The sequence below is a fragment of the Oncorhynchus mykiss genome, chromosome 11 (assembly GCF_057628025.1).
Source record: "Oncorhynchus mykiss isolate SJ-2025 chromosome 11, ASM5762802v1, whole genome shotgun sequence".
NCBI classification, from domain to species: Eukaryota; Metazoa; Chordata; class Actinopteri; order Salmoniformes; family Salmonidae; genus Oncorhynchus; species Oncorhynchus mykiss.
Window position 1 is genome coordinate 79,325,262 of NC_143032.1, and position 19,593 is coordinate 79,344,854.

At 42.9% G+C, this 19,593-nt stretch overlaps 2 protein-coding genes across 4 annotated transcripts; both read right to left on the reverse strand.

The window, feature by feature from the left end:
• Positions 1-308: 308 nt before the first annotated feature.
• Positions 309-1,862, reverse strand: LOC110536422 (perforin-1). The gene is made up of 4 exons (XM_036936417.2): positions 1,692-1,862; positions 1,324-1,486; positions 812-931; positions 309-570 (listed from the first exon to the last, which is right to left on the reverse strand). Exons 2-4 carry the CDS (start codon positions 1,474-1,476, stop codon positions 427-429), a joined length of 417 nt encoding a protein of 138 aa, XP_036792312.2. The 5' UTR covers positions 1,477-1,486; positions 1,692-1,862; the 3' UTR covers positions 309-426.
• Positions 1,863-11,267: 9,405 nt separating this feature from the next.
• LOC118937408 (perforin-1-like) lies at positions 11,268-17,481 on the reverse strand. 3 transcript variants are annotated; one of them, XM_036936420.2, is made up of 3 exons: positions 17,346-17,481; positions 14,272-14,472; positions 11,268-12,730 (listed from the first exon to the last, which is right to left on the reverse strand). In XM_036936420.2, the coding sequence occupies exons 2-3, from the start codon at positions 14,428-14,430 to the stop codon at positions 12,470-12,472; spliced, it is 420 nt and encodes a 139-aa protein (XP_036792315.1). In that variant the 5' UTR covers positions 14,431-14,472; positions 17,346-17,481; the 3' UTR covers positions 11,268-12,469. The 3 variants fall into 3 exon arrangements, with proteins under 3 accessions (XP_036792315.1, XP_090047330.1, XP_036792316.1); XM_090191204.1 differs by having other exon boundaries at positions 14,272-14,455; positions 17,346-17,449; XM_036936421.2 differs by lacking the exon at positions 17,346-17,481 and adding an exon at positions 16,582-16,670.
• Between the last annotated feature and the right edge of the window lie 2,112 nt (positions 17,482-19,593).

Sequence of the window (19,593 nt, forward strand, 5' to 3'; positions counted from 1 at the left end):
AATGTCTCTAAACTGTAAAGGGTTTTGTGATGTACCGTACTGTCAAAAGTTTTGTATTCATCTGATCCGCTGATTATGAATGAAGGCCAAACCTTAGAATAACAGAAAGTTATATTCAACTCAGGTTTAAGCACCATAATGGTCTACTGTAAAAGGTAAATGTCAAATGGTAAAAATATTTTAGATAAAATCTAAAATTAGTCGAAATATTGATTTATCACTTTTAATATTCTACGGACCAATCTAAGACATCTTCTGAGAACTCATAAAATAATACAGAAACATGATCAAACCAGACTGAGAACATCTTGCCATGAAGCACGTTTTTAATTGATGTTATAAGGAAGAGAATAAATGGGTGACAGGGTGAGAGAACCAATCAGACACGAGGTCACAAAGGTCATAGGTTACAATCTAATCATCATTCTATTGCTCCTGTTCCTTCTTGTAGCTGTAGGTGTAGTAGACGGTGCCTTTCTTCAGGTGGCAGGTCTCAGTGTGTGTTCCTGGGTAGACAGTTGTGGTACAGGTTCCCAGGCGGTTATCTGGCCCGGCGTCCTGATCCCACACCTAATAATAATTACATTATTATAAAAATAACAAAAACAATAGTAATAATTAATAATAATCATAACTATCAAATTCATAATAATCATAATCATCATCATCCTCCTCTTCCTCTTCCTCCTCCTCCATCTCTTTCTCTTCCTGTCCCTCTTCTTCATCATCATCACAATAATAATAATTGATGGGATTTACATAGTGCTTTTCCAGTGCTCAAAGCGCCCTGCATAGTAATGGGGAAACTCACCTCCAGCTTCAGAACAGACTTGTGGATGATGTCTAGGAAGTTGAATTCTCCGGGCCAGGTGGGGTTGGCCTGGTTCTTCAAAATGCTGGTCATGCCACCGAAGGCTGGTCCACACCACACCTAAGGAAGATAATGTTGTCGTTTTTTTATTGTTATTGTGCTTCTAATACTAAATGATCTTTAATGGTAAGGGTAGGTAACAACACATCCTCCACAGTGGTCCTAAACACAGGGGCACCTCAGGAGTGTTCATTCCCTTCCTGTACTCCCTGTTGCCTGGCCGTGCAATCACTGTAGGCTACTTGATATCCAAACAAATGACAGCTGACTGTCTACTGTGTACTGTTTGATTATTGTGTCTCTGTCCTTCTGTGTTATGACGTCTGTCCTGTCTGTAACATCACTGTACTTCTGTTTTATCTCCCCACCTGACAGTTTGTTGTTGTAAATAAGAACGTTTAGTTAACTGACTGATCTGGTTAAATAAGGAAGAAATAAATGAATCAATTCACCTTGACGTAGGGGTCTGGCTGGGAGAGGAAGTCTCCTTTCAGGTTGGAGGCACTAAGGCCCCACACCCTGACATGGCTGTCATCCAGGTCACAGTGTACAAGAGCCAGGGTGCATAGCACCAGCAGTCCCAGGCACAGAGAGAGAGAGGCCATGGTACACTGTCTGAAAGAGAGGAGATAGAAGAGGAGAGGAGGGGAAGATATAGTCTTATGTCCATAAGAACTTGAAAATAACACTACAGACATTCAAATGTAGGTTAAAGATCAGGACATATTTTCAGAATTAAGAGATCAATGAAGGAAGAGAGAGAGAGAGAGAGAGAGAGAGAGGTAGTAGAACAGCACCAGAACAACAGACCATGTCTTACCTGGATATTCTTGAGCTGGACGTCTGTCTTCTCTAGTCACCCAACTGCTGATGGTCCTTACTGTGCCATCTAGCTGTTTATAAAGATCTCAGCCCCCCCCCCCCCCCCCCCCCCTCCCCACCCAGGTTTGTATGATGACCCACAGATGGTATGTAGGACTACTTAGTGATGACATAACCAATGAGAACACACCTTATATTACCAAGAGACATATGGAAGCCTATAAGGTGTGACAACAAATTCTGATACTATCTGAAATGCTGATTGAACAAATTGTATTCCAGATAATGTCAAAAGGCCAGCCCAGTGAATCAACAGTTAGGTGAGGGAGAGGACATTGCTAAGGGTGGACATGGTAAATAGTACTGCATAGAATCTGTAATTCATCAGTAATACCATTGATCACTATCTATAGGAAGACAACAGGCGCCGCCTCACAGCCCACTGCTTCAGTCAGAGTGGTATTATAAGGACCACTCCTACAGTGACAATGTTTGAGTCCCAAATGGCACCTCATTCCCTATATAGAGCACTACTGGTCAAAAGTAGTTCACTATAAAGTGAATAGGGTGTAATGTGGGACAAAGCCTTTACACACTACAGTTATATCACTCACTCTGTGGCGCCACATACAAACACTGTCTCTGGCCTCAATAGAAGCTTTATCCCAGGGCTCTTTCAACCGGATGAGTTATAATACCTCTTGGTTTTATCCTCAATCACTTTGAATGCAGTGAGTGACTAATTACTTCTTTAATCAAAATACTTTTTGTATTAAAGAAGTACAGAAGACTACAGAGTTATTTATGGTATTATAATATGAGCCACTCCCAGAGTGACAATATCCACTGACTACAGAACATACCCCTCGCCTTCTCTCTCTGTGGCGCCACACACAAACGTCTGTCTGTCTGTCTGTCTGTCTGTCTGTCTGTCTGTCTGTCTGTCTGTCTGTCTGTCTGTCTGTCTGTCTGTCCGTCTGTCTGTCTGTCTGTCTGTCTGACTGTCTGTCTGTCTGTCTGTCTGTCTGTCTGTCTGTTCTACAGGATCTTAGATCTTGGGGGTTGAGGCTGTGGTGGGGGTTGAGGCTGTGGTGGGGGTTGAGGCTGTGGTGGGAGTTGAGGCTGTGGTGGGAGTTGAGGCTGTGGTGGGGGTTGAGGCTGTGGTTGGGGTTGAGGCTGTGGTGGGAGTTGAGGGTATGGTGGGGGTTGAGGCTGTGGTTTTGGGTTGAGGCTGTGGTGGGAGTTGAGGCTGTGGTGGGAGTTGAGGCTGTGGTGGGAGTTGAGGCTGTGGTGGGGGTTGAGGCTGTGGTGGGGGTTGAGGCTGTGGTGGGGGTTGAGGCTGCGGTGGGGGTTGAGGCTGCGGTGGGGGTTGAGGCTGTGGTGGGGGTTGAGGCTGTGGTGGGGGTTGAGGCTGTGGTGGGGGTTGAGGCTGTGGTTGGGGTTGAGGCTGTGGTGGGGGTTGAGGCTGTGGTTGGGGTTGAGCCTGTGGTGGGGGTTGAGTCTGTGGTGGGAGTTGAGGCTGTGGTTGGGGTTGAGGCTGTGGTGGGGGTTGAGGCTGTGGTGGGGGTTGAGGCTGTGGTGGGGGTTGAGGCTGTGGTGGGAGTTGAGGCTGTGGTGGGGGTTGAGGCTGTGGTGGGGGTTGAGGCTGTGGTGGGGGTTGAGGCTGTGGTGGGTGTTGAGGCTGTGGTGGGAGTTGAGGCTAGGGTGGGGGTTGAGGGTATGGTGGGGGTTGAGGCTGTGGTTTTGGGTTGAGGCTGTGGTGGGGGTTGAGGCTGTGGTGGGTGTTGAGCCTGTGGTGGGGGTTGAGGCTGTGGTGGGAGTTGAGGCTGTGGTGGGGGTTGAGCCTGTGGTGGGGGTTGAGGCTTTGGTGGGAGTTGAGGCTGTGGTGGGAGTTGAGGCTGTGGTGGGGGTTGAGGCTGTGCTGGGGGAGCTGAGGAAGGGGTCAGTTTATCTGCTCCTTGTGTTTTTTTCCTAGCTTGATTTAATAATTGACGAAGTTGATGATTAACGTGGCGATGATATTTGTCTGAGACGTTGTTTCCCAGACCCTTTAAACAGACATAAAGTGCTTTAACCTTATCTTTATCCAATGATCCTCAAAGGGACCACTAAACAGTTGATATGAATACTTTTTACACCTCTTGGGTATGTTTACGTGTGGGTGAGTAAGTTGTATTTTTCCCCGCTGGATCAGCATCTTCTAAATGAACCCATAATACACACATACAATTCAGTCTATTGACCCAACTTACTTTTCCCAACAGACACAAGTCTACTCAACCACTGGTCTGTCACTTCACCTCTATACTCAACCTGTCCTATTACCAACCACAGTCAGGAACAGTCTGGAATTACCTTCAACTGTCTCCTCTCATGTAGGCAAACCAATTCAAAATCAAATCAAATCAAATCAAATGTATTTGTCACATACACATGGTTAGCAGATGTTAATGCGAGTGTAGCGAAATGCTTGTGCTTCTAGTTCCGACAATGCAGTAATAACCAACGAGTAATCTAGCTAACAATTCCAAAACTACTACCTTATACACACAAGTGTAAAGGGATAAAGAATATGTACATAAAGATATACAGTGCCTTGCGAAAGTATTCGGCCCCCTTGAACTTTGCGACCTTTTGCCACATTTCAGGCTTCAAACATAAAGATATAAAACTGTATTTTTTTGTGAAGAATCAACAACAAGTGGGACACAATCATGAAGTGGAACGACATTTATTGGATATTTCAAACTTTTTTAACAAATCAAAAACAGAAAAATTGGGCGTGCAAAATTATTCAGCCCCTTTACTTTCAGTGCAGCAAACTCTCTCCAGAAGTTCAGTGAGGATCTCTGAATGATCCAATGTTGACCTAAATGACTAATGATGATAAATACAATCCACCTGTGTGTAATCAAGTATCCGTATAAATGCACCTGCACTGTGATAGTCTCAGAGGTCCTTTAAAAGCGCAGAGAGCATCATGAAGAACAAGGAACACACCAGGCAGGTCCGAGATAATGTTGTGAAGAAGTTTAAAGCCGGATTTGGATACAAAAAGATTTCCCAAGCTTTAAACATCCCAAGGAGCACTGTGCAAGCGATAATATTGAAATTGAAGGAGTATCAGACCACTGCAAATCTACCAAGACCTGGCCGTCCCTCTAAACTTTCAGCTCATACAAGAAGAAGACTGATCAGAGATGCAGCCAAGAGGCCCATGATCACTCTGGATGAACTGCAGAGATCTACAGCTGAGGTGGGAGACTCTGTCCATAGGACAACAATCAGTCGTATATTGCACAAATCTGGCCTTTATGGAAGAGTGGCAAGAAGAAAGCCATTTCTTAAAGATATCCATAAAAAGTGTTGTTTAAAGTTTGCCACAAGCCACCTGGGAGACACACCAAACATGTGGAAGAAGGTGCTCTGGTCAGATGAAACCAAAATTGAACTTTTTGGCAACAATGCAAAACGTTATGTTTGGCATAAAAGCAACACAGCTCATCACCCTGAACACACCATACCCACTCTCAAACATGGTGGTGGCAGCATCATGGTTTGGGCCTGCTTTTCTTCAGCAGGGACAGGGAAGATGGTTAAAATTGATGGGAAGATGGATGGAGCCACATACAGGACCATTCTGGAAGAAAACCTGATGGAGTCTGCAAAAGACCTGAGACTGGGACGGAGATTTGTCTTCCAACAATGATCCAAAACATAAAGCAAAATCTACAATGGAATGGTTAAAAAATAAACATATACAGGTGTTAGAATGGCCAAGTCAAAGTCCAGACCTGAATCCAATCGAGAATCTGTGGAAAGAACTGAAAACTGCTGTTCACAAATGCTCTCCATCCAACCTCACTGAGCTCGAGCTGTTTTGCAAGGAGGAATGGGAAAAAATGTCAGTCTCTCGATGTGCAAAACTGATAGAGACATACCCCAAGCGACTTACAGCTGTAATCGCAGCAAAAGGTGGCGCTACAAAGTATTAACTTAAGGGGGCTGAATAATTTTGCACGCCCAATTTTTCAGTTTTTGATTTGTTCAAAAAGTTTGAAATATCCAATAAATGTCGTTCCACTTCATGATTGTGTCCCACTTGTTGTTGATTCTTCACAAAAAAATACAGTTTTATATCTTTATGTTTGAAGCCTGAAATGTGGCAAAAGGTCGCAAAGTTCAAGGGGGCCGAATACTTTCGCAAGGCACTGTATGAATGAGTGATGGTACAGAGCGGCATAGGCAAGATACAGTAGATGGTATCGAGTACAGTATATACATATGAGATGAGTATGTAAACAAAGTGGCATAGTTAAAGTGGCTAGTGATACATGTATTACATAAAGATGCAGTAGATGATATAGAGTACAGTATATACGTATACATATTCCTACTCCCTTTTAGTCAAAACTATGTATAATCATTTGTAGGCAAACCAATTCCTACCAATATATATATAACAACTATATTTCCATTATTTTAGGCTATCCAATTCCTGCTAATATACAAATATAAAGTAAAAACTGTATATTTTACCAACTTGTAACATACATTACAGCAATAAAGGAACAAATGCACTTTTATCACAGACAAATATTAGGAGGAAACCTTAACACTTCATGGTGATAAAAGAAAGAACCAAATTGTGACCATTATGCTGAAATACAGTTGTTTTATTGATGTCTAAACTGTGACCATTATGCTGAAATACAGTTGTTTTATTGATGTCTAAACTGTGACCATTATGCTGAAATACAGTTGTTTTATTGATGTCTAAACTGTGACCATTATGCTGAAATACAGTTGTTTTATTGATGTCTAAACTGTGACCATTATACTGAAATACAGTTGTTTTATTGATGTCTAAACTGTGACCATTATGCTGAAATACAGTTGTTTTATTGATGTCTAAACTGTGACCATTATGCTGAAATACAGTTGTTTTATTGATGTCTAAACTGAGACCATTATGCTGAAATACAGTTGTTTCATTGATGTCTAAACTGTGACCATTATGCTGAAATACAGTTGTTTTATTGATGTCTAAAGTGAGAGCATTATACTGAAATACAGTTGTTTTATTGATGTCTAAACTGTGACCATTATACTGAAATACAGTTGTTTTATTGATGTCTAAACTGTGACCATTATACTGAAATACAGTTGTTTTATTGATGTCTAAACTGTGACCATTATGCTGAAATACAGTTGTTTTATTGATGTCTAAACTGTGACCATTATACTGAAATACAGTTGTTTTATTGATGTCTAAACTGTGACCATTATACTGAAATACAGTTGTTTTATTGATGTCTAAACTGAGACCATTATACTGAAATACAGTTGTTTTATTGATGTCTAAACTGTGACCATTATACTGAAATACAGTTGTTTTATTGATGTCTAAACTGTGACCATTATGCTGAAATACAGTTGTTTTATTAATTTCTAAAGTGAGAGCATTATACTGAAATACAGTTGTTTTATTGATGTCTAAACTGTGACCATTATGCTGAAATACAGTTGTTTTATTAATGTCTAAACTGAGACCATTATGCTGAAATACGGTTGTTTTATTGATGTCTAAAGGGAGGACCATGAGAGCAGAGTGAGAAGGATGCATATTCATGAGGCTAGCATCTCACTCTCCATTGAGAGACTATGGTCTATGGTCTATGGTACTATGGTTGACGCCAACACGCCTCATCAAATATTCCAAAAAGTATTAAAATAATGAAAGAAAGGAATAGGCAGGAGCTTGACAGCCCACCATTCCGCTCTGTGGACAATGGAGTGTGTAGGAGTAGTACAGGGTCTACTGTAGAGTCTCTAGGGTGTAGGAGTAGTACAGGCTCTAGGGTGTAGGAGTAGTACAGGGTCTACTGTAGAGGCTCTAGGGTGTAGGAGTAGTACAGGGTCTACTGTAGAGGCTCTAGGGTGTAGGAGTAGTACAGGGTCTACTGTAGGGGCTCTAGGGTGTAGGAGTAGTACAGGGTCTACTGTAGAGGCTCTAGGGTGTAGGAGTAGTACAGGGTCTACTGTAGAGGATCTATGGTGTAGGAGTAGTACAGGGTCAACTGTAGGGGCTCTAGGGTGTAGGAGTAGTATAGGGTCTACTATAGAGGATCTAGGGTGTAGGAGTAGTACAGGGTCAACTGTAGGGGCTTTAGGGTGTAGAAGTAGTACAGGGTCTACTGTAGAGTATCTAGGGTGTAGGAGTAGTACAGGGTCTACTGTAGAGGATCTATGGTGTAGGAGTAGTACAGGGTCAACTGTAGGGGCTCTAGGGTGTAGGAGTAGTATAGGGTCTACTATAGAGGATCTAGGGTGTAGGAGTAGTACAGGGTCAACTGTAGGGGCTCTAGGGTGTAGGACTAGTACAGGGTCAACTGTAGGGGCTCTAGGGTGTAGGAGTAGTACAGGGTCTACTGTAGAGTCTCTAGGGTGTAGGAGTAGTACAGGGTCAACTGTAGGGGCTCTAGGGTGTAGGAGTAGTACAGGGTCAACTGTAAGGGCTCTAGGGTGTAGGAGTAGTACAGGGTCTACTGTAGGGGCTCTAGGGTGTAGGAGTAGTATAGGGTCTACTGTAGAGGATCTAGGGTGTAGGAGTAGTACAGTGTCCCGCCCTTCTTCAGGAAGCAGCTATGCTGCCAAGTTCCGTTCTTGATGGAGCGCTCATAGGTCCCCAGCAGGTCGTAGAGTTGCTGTCTTACACCTCCAACCTCACAGGGTTGTTCTCATAGGCGTTGAAGAAGCTGAAGTCCTCCTTCCACCAGGGGTCAGATCGGTCATTCTTCACCTCTGTCCTCCCCGCAAAGCTGCACTAACACCTTAAAGGGATAGTTCACCAAAATCACAAAATGACTTAGAGAACCATAGATTCTTTGATCATTTGGACTGGCCTTTAGCTGAGTTACAGCCACCGGTCGAAGGTTCAGGAGAATCAGGGAGCTAAGTCCTGCTTTTAAAAAAATCGCTGAAGTTGGAGACTTACCGATTGCTGCATCTGTACACAGCCCATCTGTAAATAGCCCATCCAACCTACTTCATCCCCATATTGTTTTTTTATCCTTTTTTTGCTCTTTTGCACACCAGTATTTCTACTTGCACATCATCTTCTGCACATCTATCACTCCAGTGTTAATTTGCTAAACTGTAATTACTTCGCCACTACGGCCTATTTATTGCCTTACCTCCCTAATCTTACCCCATTTGCACACACTGTATATAGACTTTTCTATTGTGTTATTGACTGTACGTTTGTTTATTCCATGTGTAACTCTGTGTTGTTGTTTGTGTCCCACTGCTTTGCTTTATCTTGGCCAGGTCGCAGTTGTAAATGAGAACTTGTTCTCAACTGGCCTACCTGGTTAAATTAAGGTGAATTATTATTTTTAAATTCATGGTGACCCCTAACCTCAGAGGGTCACCCAGAACCCACATAATATATTTCATGGTCAACAGCCATTTTTATCTTGACTGTTTCCTTGTCCTGTAAGCAGTCTATTGACAAGGTAAGCCAGCAATCAATGCATTTGGGGGAACTATCCCTTTAATAACAATAATAAAATAATGATAGATTTATATAAAGTTTTTTTTCCAGATGCTCAAAGGGCTATACATGGTAAGTGGTTGGGATATTACCTTATCCACCACCCAGACATGTGGCGCCAGACAGATCAACCACACATCAGCTATCATGGTGGACAGGTGACTCAGGTGAGGAGAGATTTACCTCGACGTAGGCATCAGGGATCCCTAGCAGGCTGCTGTGCAGGTCAGTGGCACGGAGGTTTAAAACACCTTGGGGACCTTACGTTCCTCTGCTGTATAGATCTGGACCACAGCCAGAACACACACCACCAGCAGGCACCACAGAAGAGAGGAGGAGGACGTGTCTCTCAGTCAGATAGGGCTTGATCTGTGGAGGGAAAATAACTAGGAGAGAGAAGGGGGGGAAGAGAGGGCGAGAGAGAGTGCGAGAGAGAAACCGGGAGGGGTAGAAAGAGAGAAGAGATGCAGAGAGAAAAAGAGGGAGGGGGAGAAAGAGAGAAGAGAGGCAGAGAGAGAGGGGGGAAGAAAGAGAGAAGAGAGGCAGAGAGAGAGAGGGGAAGAAAGAGAGAAGAGAGGCAGAGAGAGAGAGAGAGACGGGGGAGATGAAAGAAAGGAGAAAATATAAACCTGAAAACACTAACCATCTTCACAGAGAAGAGGAACAAATGAAAAGATAGAAAAAGTCAGAAGAAGAGAGGAAAGACTTGATATATCAAGACATGACGTGGAAACAACGTTGATTCAACCAGTTTTTGCCCAGTGAGTTCTTTACATTATGTTCATTTTCAAATATAATACATTATAAAGTAAACTCTCATTACATGACTCATAAAAGGTCATAATATCTGTGTTCTGTAGAGTCTGGAGACGAGCGTCTGTCTGTCTCGAAAACCAACCACTGATGGTTGTTCCTATGCCCTCTCACTGTTTGTAAACACCTCACCCGTGTATCCACAATACACCCTCAACATACACCCCCTCTCCCCCCACACAGAAATGCAATGACACTCCACAGGTGGCTTGTTCTCAGTAATGCCTCAACCAATGAGATAACAGTCTGCGTTGCCAAATAACAGCAACACCTACGAATAGTATAAACCTCTAATGGTGATGAACTGAAGACCAGGCTTTTGAATAAACTCCTAGATTCACAGCCTTCAAAGAGTGAGGAAAACGTTGCTAGCTGTCAAATCATTGCTTGCCTGTTTTTTATCAATTCCTCTCAAAGCTCATTGGAAGATGACAACCAAGGGTGGGACCTTGGATCCACTCATCTCCTTCGAAGCGATTTGAGATGGATTGAGGAAACAAGGAGGGAGGATGCAAGGATTTTGACAGCCAGTAATGTTTTCATACACAGCCAGTCCAATGTGTCCATAAAGGGGAGGTTACTAGTTCTTTACAAGACCTTCATCCCTATATAGTGCACTACTTTTGACCAGGGCCCATAGAGTGGGTAGTGCCCTACATAGGGAATAGGGTGCCATTTGGAACACAAACAGGGACTAATAGCTGAGTGACGTATCATGTGTCATCATGACGTATTCCCACGGCAACACTTTGTTCCACACCCGTGATTGTTCAAGCTGGCCTAAAATGTGTTTGGTACGCCTCGTTCCAACATTGTTTCATTTATTTAAAACATGTTTCCTCACAGCACAAGAAGAGTCTGGTATCTGTACATCTGGTCTGGTTCCTTAATGAAATACCTAAATTAGCTCTATACTGTTACTGCTTTCTTACTTTGTCATAACCCCAAATAAACATTCTTTGCAGGGGACATGCTATATATTTTCTTTGTTTTCAAACTTTTCAACTTCCCTAAAACAGAACCAATAGTGAATCAGGAAGACTCTGGTATTTGTGTCCTAACTGTAAAAACACACATATATAGCTTTTAAATCACTTCCTTTTATTTTTGTTACTCTCTAAGAATTGTGTTCCTTTTCTAACAGACCTTCATGTAAGTGAGCCTCATTTCAACACAACTAAAAAAAAATATGAGAGAGACTGAAAGCCCTGTGCAGTGAATCTAGTTTTTATTAATTGATGCCATGGTAGAGTGAGCACGGAAGTGACAGTTGGACAGAGCCAATCAGACACAGAGCTAGAAGGAGCATAACAGTACAATCATAGTGACAAGAGGTCAACTTCTTTACTGCAGTTCACGAGATAAACAGACACAGAACCCATGTTTTATGATCGCGTTAACTGGAAATAAGCAGTTGCATGTTGCTAAATTGGGTGCATGGACAGTCTTAAATCTGGTGCATGGACAGTCTTAAATCTGGTGCATGGACAGTCTTAAATCTGGTGCACTGTTTGTCATGCATGGTCCCTGATCCCCTGAGATCTGATTTATACCCAAATCAGTTAAATACACAAAGTGGGAGACTGAGAGAGAGACATCAGTGTAGACACTAATTACAATACACTAACTGTAAGGTGGAGGTGGAGTTTTGTACTGCTCAATGTTCTAGAATCTAGTCTGTTATGATGAGCCTGAGGATGAGGTCAGGGGGAGGACGGTTTTTCAGCTCAGTTTGAGGAGAATTAGAAATCCATGTAACAGATGAGGGATCCGAAATGGGACGTTGTTGTAAATATAGATGAGAGGAGAGAGACCATGGGACCAGACGTTGCTGTAGATAACAAGAGGCCTCTACTGGATATAGGACTATCAATAATAAAAGTTGTTTTAACTATGTGGAAGGGGTCTAATGAGCTCTAGGGTGTACTGTAGGCGTTTAGGGTGTAGGGGTAGTACTAGGAGTAGGAGTAGTACAGGGTTTACTGTAGAGGCTCTAGAATGTAGGAGTAGTATGGAGTCAACTGTAGAGGCTCTAGGGTGTAGGAGTAGTACAGGGTCTACTGTAGAGGCTCTAGGGTGTAGGAGTAGTACAGGGTCTACTGTAGAGGCTCTAGGGTGTAGGAGTAGTACAGGGTCTACTGTAGAGGCTCTAGGGTGTAGGAGTAGTACAGGGTCTACTGTAGGGGCTCTTGGGTGTAGGAGTAGTACAGGGTCTACTGTAGGGACTCTAGGGTGTATGAGTAATACAGGGTCTACTGTATGGGCTCTTGGGTATAGGAGTAGTACAGGGTCTACTGTAGGGGCTCTAGGGTGTAGGAGTAGTACAGGGTCTACTGTAGGGGCTCTTGGGTGTAGGAGTAGTACAGGGTCTACTGTAGGGGCTCTAGGGTGTAGGAGTAGTACAGGGTCTACTGTAGAGGCTCTAGGGTGTAGGAGTAGTACAGGCTCCCTCCCTTCTTCAGGAAACATTGATGTTGCCAAGTTCCAATCTTGATGGAGCGCTCGCAGGTCCCCAGCAGGTCGTCGAAGAGCACGTCACTGTCGTACACCTCCAGCCTCATGGGGTTGTTCTCAATGGCGTTGAAGAAGTTGAAGTCCTCCTTCCACCAGGGGTCATGGTTGTTGTTCTTTACCTCTGTCTTCCCGCCGTAGCCGGAGCCCATAAACACCTAAATCATAATGATACTTGTGATGATAATGACAATAATGATGATGATGATGATGATGAGAATAATGATACTGATAATAATGATAATAATAATATTTAACACCATAGTACCCTACAAACTTGTCATTAAGCTGGAGACCCTGGGTCTCGACCCCGCCCTGTGCAACTGGGTCCTGGACTTTCTGACAGGCCGCCCCAAGGTGGTGAGGGTAGGAAACAACATCTCCACCCTGCTGATCCTCAACACTGGGGCCCCACAAGGGTGCGTTCTGAGCCCTCTCCTGTACTCCCTGTTCCCCCACGACTGCGTGGCCATACACGCCTCCAACTCAATCATCAAGTTTGCAGACGACACTACAGTGGTAGGCTTGATTTACCAACAATGATGAGACGGCCTACAGGGAGGAGGTGAGGGCCCTCGGAGTGTGGTGTCAGGAAAATAACCTCACACTCAACGTCAACAAAACCAAGGAGATGATCGTGGACTTCAGGAAACAGCAGCGGGAGCACCCCCCTATCCACATCGACTGGACAGTAGCGGAGAAGGTGGAAAGTTTTAAGTTCCTCGGCGTACACATCACGGACAAACTGAAATGGTCCACCCACACAGACAGCGTGGTGAAGAAGCCGCAACAGTGCCTCTTCAACCTCAGGAGGCTGAAGAAATTTGGCTTGTCACCGAAAACACTCAAAACTTTTACAGATGCACAATCAAGAGCATCCTGTCGGGCTGTATCACCGCCTGGTACGGCAACTGCTCCGCCCACAACCGTAAGACTCTCCAGAGGGTAGTGAGGTCTGCACAACGCATCACCGGGAGACCTGCCCTCCAGGACAGCTACACCACCCAATGTCACAGGAAGGCCAAAAATATCATCAAGGACAACCACACGAGCCACTGCCTGTTCACCCCGCTTTCATCCAGAATGCGAGGTCAGTACAGGTGCATCAAAGCTGGGACCGAGAGACTGAAAAACAGCTTCTATCTCAAGGCCATCAGACTGTTAAACAGCCACCACTAACATTGAGTGGCTGCTGCCAACATACTGACTCAACTCCAGCCACTTTAATAATTGGATGTAATAAATATATCACTAGCCACTTTAAACAATGCCACTTTATATAATGTTTACATACCCTACATTACTCATATGTATAAACTGTACTCTATACCATCTACTGCATCTTGCCTATGCCGCACGACCATCGCTCATCCATATATTTATATGTACATATTCTTATTAATTCCCTTACACTTGTGTTTGTATAAGGCAGTTGTGAAATTGTTTGATTACTTGTTAGTTATTACTGCACGGTCGGAACTAGAAGCACAAGCATTTCGCTACACTCGCATTAAAATCTGCTAACCATGTGTATGTGACCAATAACATTTGAATTGATTTGATGTATCATCATTCTTATCATTATAATCATCATTATTACAATTATTTTCATTATCGTCATTATCATCATTAGATTAGATGTATTTGCACCACATCAGCTATCATGGTGGACAGGTGACTCAGGTGAGGAGAGATTTACCTTGACGTAGGCATCAGGGGTCTGGAACAAGCCGCTGTTCAGGTCGCTGGCTCTGAGGTTGAACACCTTGAGGACTTTAGGTTCCTCTGCTGCATAGATCTGGACCACAGTCAGAACACACACCACCAGCAGGCACCACAGGAGAGAGGAGGAGGACATGTCTATCAGTCTGATAGGGCTTGATCTGTGGAGGGAAGACAACTAGGAGAGGGGGGGGGGCAGAGAGGGAGGGAGGGAGAAAGAGAGAAGAGAAGCAGAGTGAGAGAGATGGAGAGGGAGGGAGGAAGAAAGAGAGATAGAGAGAGAGAGAGAGAGAGAGAGGGAGAAATAGAGAGAGAGAGAGAGAGAGAGAGACAGGGAGAGAGAGAGAGCGAGAGAGAGAGAGAGAGAGAGATACAACAGGATTGGACCCTTTTTTTCCAATTTTGCCTAAAATGACATACCCAAATCTAACTGCCTGTAGCTCTGGACCTGAAGCAAGGATATGCATATTCTTGATACCATTTGAAAGGAAACATTTTAAAGTTTGTGGAAGTGTGAAATGAATTTAGGAGAAAACAACACACTAGATCTGGTAAAGATAATACATCGAAAAAAACTTGCATTTTCAAACTGTAGAACCCAGTTCCTACATTTGAATGTAAGAATTGATTTTATCAAACAAAACCATGCTACATTTTATCTCTGGGACCCTCAGGATGACAAATCAGAGCCAGATTACTGAATGTAAGTACAGTGCCTTGCGAAAGTATTCGGCCCCCTTGAACTTTGCGACCTTTTGCCACATTTCAGGCTTCAAACATAAAGATATAAAACTGTATTTTTTTGTGAAGAATCAACAACAAGTGGGACACAATCATGAAGTGGAACGACATTTATTGGATATTTCAAACTTTTTTAACAAAACAAAAACTGAAAAATTGGGCGTGCAAAATTATTCAGCCCCCTTAAGTTAATACTTTGTAGCACCACCTTTTGCTGCGATTACAGCTGTAAGTCGCTTGAGGTATGTCTCTATCAGTTTTGCACATCGAGAGACTGACATTTTTTCCCATTCCTCCTTGCAAAACAGCTCGAGCTCAGTGAGGTTGGATGGAGAGCATTTGTGAACAGCAGTTTTCAGTTCTTTCCACAGATTCTCGATTGGATTCAGGTCTTGACTTTGACTTGGCCATTCTAACACCTGGATATGTTTATTTTTGAACCATTCCATTGTAGATTTTGCTTTATGTTTTGGATCATTGTCTTGTTGGAAGACAAATCTCTGTCCCAGTCTCAGGTCTTTTGCAGACTCCATCAGGTTTTCTTCCAGAATGGTCTTGTATTTGGCTCCATCCATCTTCCCATCAATTTTAACCATCTTCCCTGTCCCTGCTGAAGAAAAGCAGACCCAAACCATGATGCTGCCACCACCATGTTTGACAGTGGGGATGGTGTGTTCAGCTGTGTTGCTTTTACGCCAAACATAACGTTTTGCATTGTTGCCAAAAAGTTTAATTTTTGTTTCATCTGACCAGAGCACCTTCTTCCACATGTTTGGTGTGTCTCCCAGGTGGATTGTGGCAAACTTTAAACGACACTTTTTATGGATATCTTGACTGATTGTTGTCCTATGGACAGAGTCTCCCACCTCAGCTGTAGATCTCTGCAGTTCATCCAGAGTGATCATGGGCCTCTTGGCTGCATCTCTGATCAGTCTTCTCCTTGTATGAGCTGAAAGTTTAGAGGGACGGCCAGGTCTTGGTAGATTTGCAGTGGTCTGATACTCCTTCCATTTCAATATTATCGCTTGCACAGTGCTCCTTGGGATGTTTAAAGCTTGGGAAATCTTTTTGTATCCAAATCCGGCTTTAAACTTCTTCACAACAGTATCTCGGACCTGCCTGGTGTGTTCCTTGTTCTTCATGATGCTCTCTGCGCTTTTAACGGACCTCTGAGACTATCACAGTGCAGGTGCATTTATACGGAGACTTGATTACACACAGGTGGATTGTATTTATCATCATTAGTCATTTAGGTCAACATTGGATCATTCAGAGATCCTCACTGAACTTCTGGAGAGAGTTTGCTGCACTGAAAGTAAAGGGGCTGAATAATTTTGCACGCCCAATTTTTCAGTTTTTGATTTGTTAAATAAGTTTGAAATATCCAATAAATGTCGTTCCACTTCATGATTGTGTCCCACTTGTTGTTGATTCTTCACAAAAAAAATACAGTTTTATATGTTTATGTTTGAAGCCTGAAATGTGGCAAAAGGTTGCAAAGTTCAAGGGGGCCGAATAATTTCGCAAGGCACTGTACATTATTTACCTTCAGAGATTAATGTATCAAACCCAAGATACCAAGATACTTCTGAGAAAAACAAACCCAGTATAGATGAAGAAAACTACAGAGAGAGGGAGAAGCCAAGATACTTCTGAGAAAAACAAACCCAGTACAGACGAAGAAAACTACAGAGAGAGGGAGAAGCCAAGATACTTCTGAGAAAAACAAACCCAGTATAGACGAAGAAAACTACAGAGAGAGGGAGAAGCCAAGATACTTCTGAGAAAAACAAACCAAATAGAGACGAAGAAAACTACAGAGAGAGGGAGAAGCCAAGATACTTCTGAGAAAAACAAACCCAGTATAGACGAAGAAAACTACAGAGAGAGGGAGAAGCCAAGATACTTCTGAGAAAAACAAACCAAATAGAGACGAAGAAAACTACAGAGAGAGGGAGAAGCCAAGATACTTCTGAGAAAAACAAACCCAGTACAGACGAAGAAAACTACAGAGAGAAAGAGAAGCCAAGATACTTCTGAGAAAAACAAACCAAATAGAGACGAAGAAAACTACAGAGAGAGGGAGAAGCCAAGATACTTCTGAGAAAAACAAACCCAGTACAGATGAAGAAAACTACAGAGAGAGGGGGAAGCCAAGATACATCTGAGAGAAACAAACCAAATAGAGACAAAGAAAACCACAGAGAGAAAGAGAAGCCAAGATACTTCTGAGAGAAACAAACCAAATAGAGACAAAGAAATGACTACAGAGAGAGTGAGAGATAGAAAGATGTATTGGCTGTCTTTTACCTCAGCCTTGTAGCGTCTGAATGTTGTGCATTCTACCCAGTAAATATAACATACTGTACAGTCCCTTCAGCCCCCTCCACTCTAAAGGTGATAGCAACATACATATGGTCAGTTCTCAAGCATCGCCTCAGCCAATGAGTCTCCACGGTGCTGGCTATGAGACGGCAACGCCCTATACTACGTGGCAAACAGGGATTTGAACTGAAATCTTTGTCGTGTCCCAAATGGAAGCTGGGATGAAGCCTGGGTTAACAGAGATGGTCGCATTACATAATGAAAGGTAGGTTAGGGTACGACTGTGAGAAAAGGCTTTCCTCCAACAGGTGGGTGACAACAGGGGCCAACGTTGTTGTCATGGTTAACAGAGGTAGAAATGGTTTCATTACATAATGAAAGGTAGGTTACGGTATGCCTGAGAGAAAAGGCTTTCCTCCAACAGCTGGGTTAATTTGACCAAAAACTATAAACCTGTAGCTAATATCGACCAAGTCTTCACAACCTAATTACACTATCTAACTGAGATATCTTTAGCTATCGAGCTAGCTTGTCTGCTGGAGGAAATGCTTTTCCTTAGGGTGCTTTATAGTCATTCAGTTTTTGTTATTCTTCAGTTTTTTTTTATCCTCTTATGTTTGTGGTGTAGTAAATATTTCAGATTTTATTTTCATTGTTGTTGTTTTTTCCTGTGAATCACAATGCGTTGCATTCCGTGTCTGTAAAGTGGTGTATAAATAAAGCTTGATTTGATTTGAATGCACAGAGACACCGTGATGAGATAGATCCTGTGGCCCATTGTCGTGCCATTCATCCGCCGCCATCACCTCATGTTTCATGAGAATGATAATGCACGGACCCATGTCCTGCATAAGACCAGCCCTTAGCCGTTGTATATTGGCCATATACCACACCCCTTTGTGCCTTATTGCTTAAGTATACAATTCCTGGAAGCTGAAAATGTCCCAGTTCTTCCATGGCCTACATACTCACCAGACATGTCACTCATTGAGCCTGTTTGGGATGCTCTGCATCGACGTGTACGACAGAGTGTTCCAGTTCCCGCCAATATCCAGCAACTTTGAACAGCCATTGAAGAGGATTGGGACAACATTCCACAGGCCACAATCAACAGTCGGATCAACTCTATGTGAAGGAGATGTGTCGCGCTGCATGAGACAAATGGTCACACCAGATACTGACTGGTTATCTGATCCACTCCCCTAACTTTTTAAAAGTATCTGTGACCAACAGATGCATATCTGTATTCCCAGTCATGTGAAATCCATAGATTAGGGCTTAATTCATTTATTTCAATTGACTGATTTTCATTATATGAACTGTAAAATCTTTGAAATGGTTGCGAGTTGCGTTTATATTTTTGTTCAGTGTATCACTCAAATATCAAATAAATGGTGGCCAATATTGAGAGGTATCGTGAGGCTACCTTCACATATCTGAAATTATATGATCAATCCAATGTTTACAGAACATGAAAGGCATCCAGTGACTCGCTGTACAACTCTGATGATAGACCTAAATGTTTTGCATGGAATATGCAAAACATTTAGGATCTGAAATGTGTTGTTCTGACTATTCTCTTCAAGAGGTGATGATATTACAACCAAATAGTTCATATTTAACAATCCATTGAAAAACGCCACTCAGTTGTCAAAGATTTTAGTGTCAAAGAAATGTGTTGTTCTGACTATTCTCTTCAAGAGGTGATGATATTACAACCAAATAGTTCATATTTAACAATCCGTTGAAAAACGCCACTCAGTTGTCAAAGATTTTAGCGGAGCTGGGGGTCTCCTTGCCCCCCCGGGCAGGAAAATCAAACGCTCTGCACCTTATTGTGACTGTTTTCTTGATAACAACCTATTACAGTGTCACAAACATTTGTACTTACTATCTATCAGAACCTTTGTCACCCAATATACTTTGTGACTGAGAGACTGGGGTGGTGGGTACGACAGTTTAAGCACAGTGGAGGCTGCTGAAGGGAAAACGGACGGAACAGAGCGAATGGAATGGCATCAAACACCTGGAAACAATGTGTTGGATGTATTTGTGTCATACCCTGACTTTAGAGATCCTTTTAATTATCTATTTGGTTAGGTCAGGGTGGGACTAGGGTGGGTAATCTATGTTTTCTATTTCTTTGTTGGCCGGGTATGGTTCCCAATCAGAGGCAGCTGTCTATCGTTGTCTCTGATTGGGGATCATACTTGGGCAGCCTGTTTTCCACCTG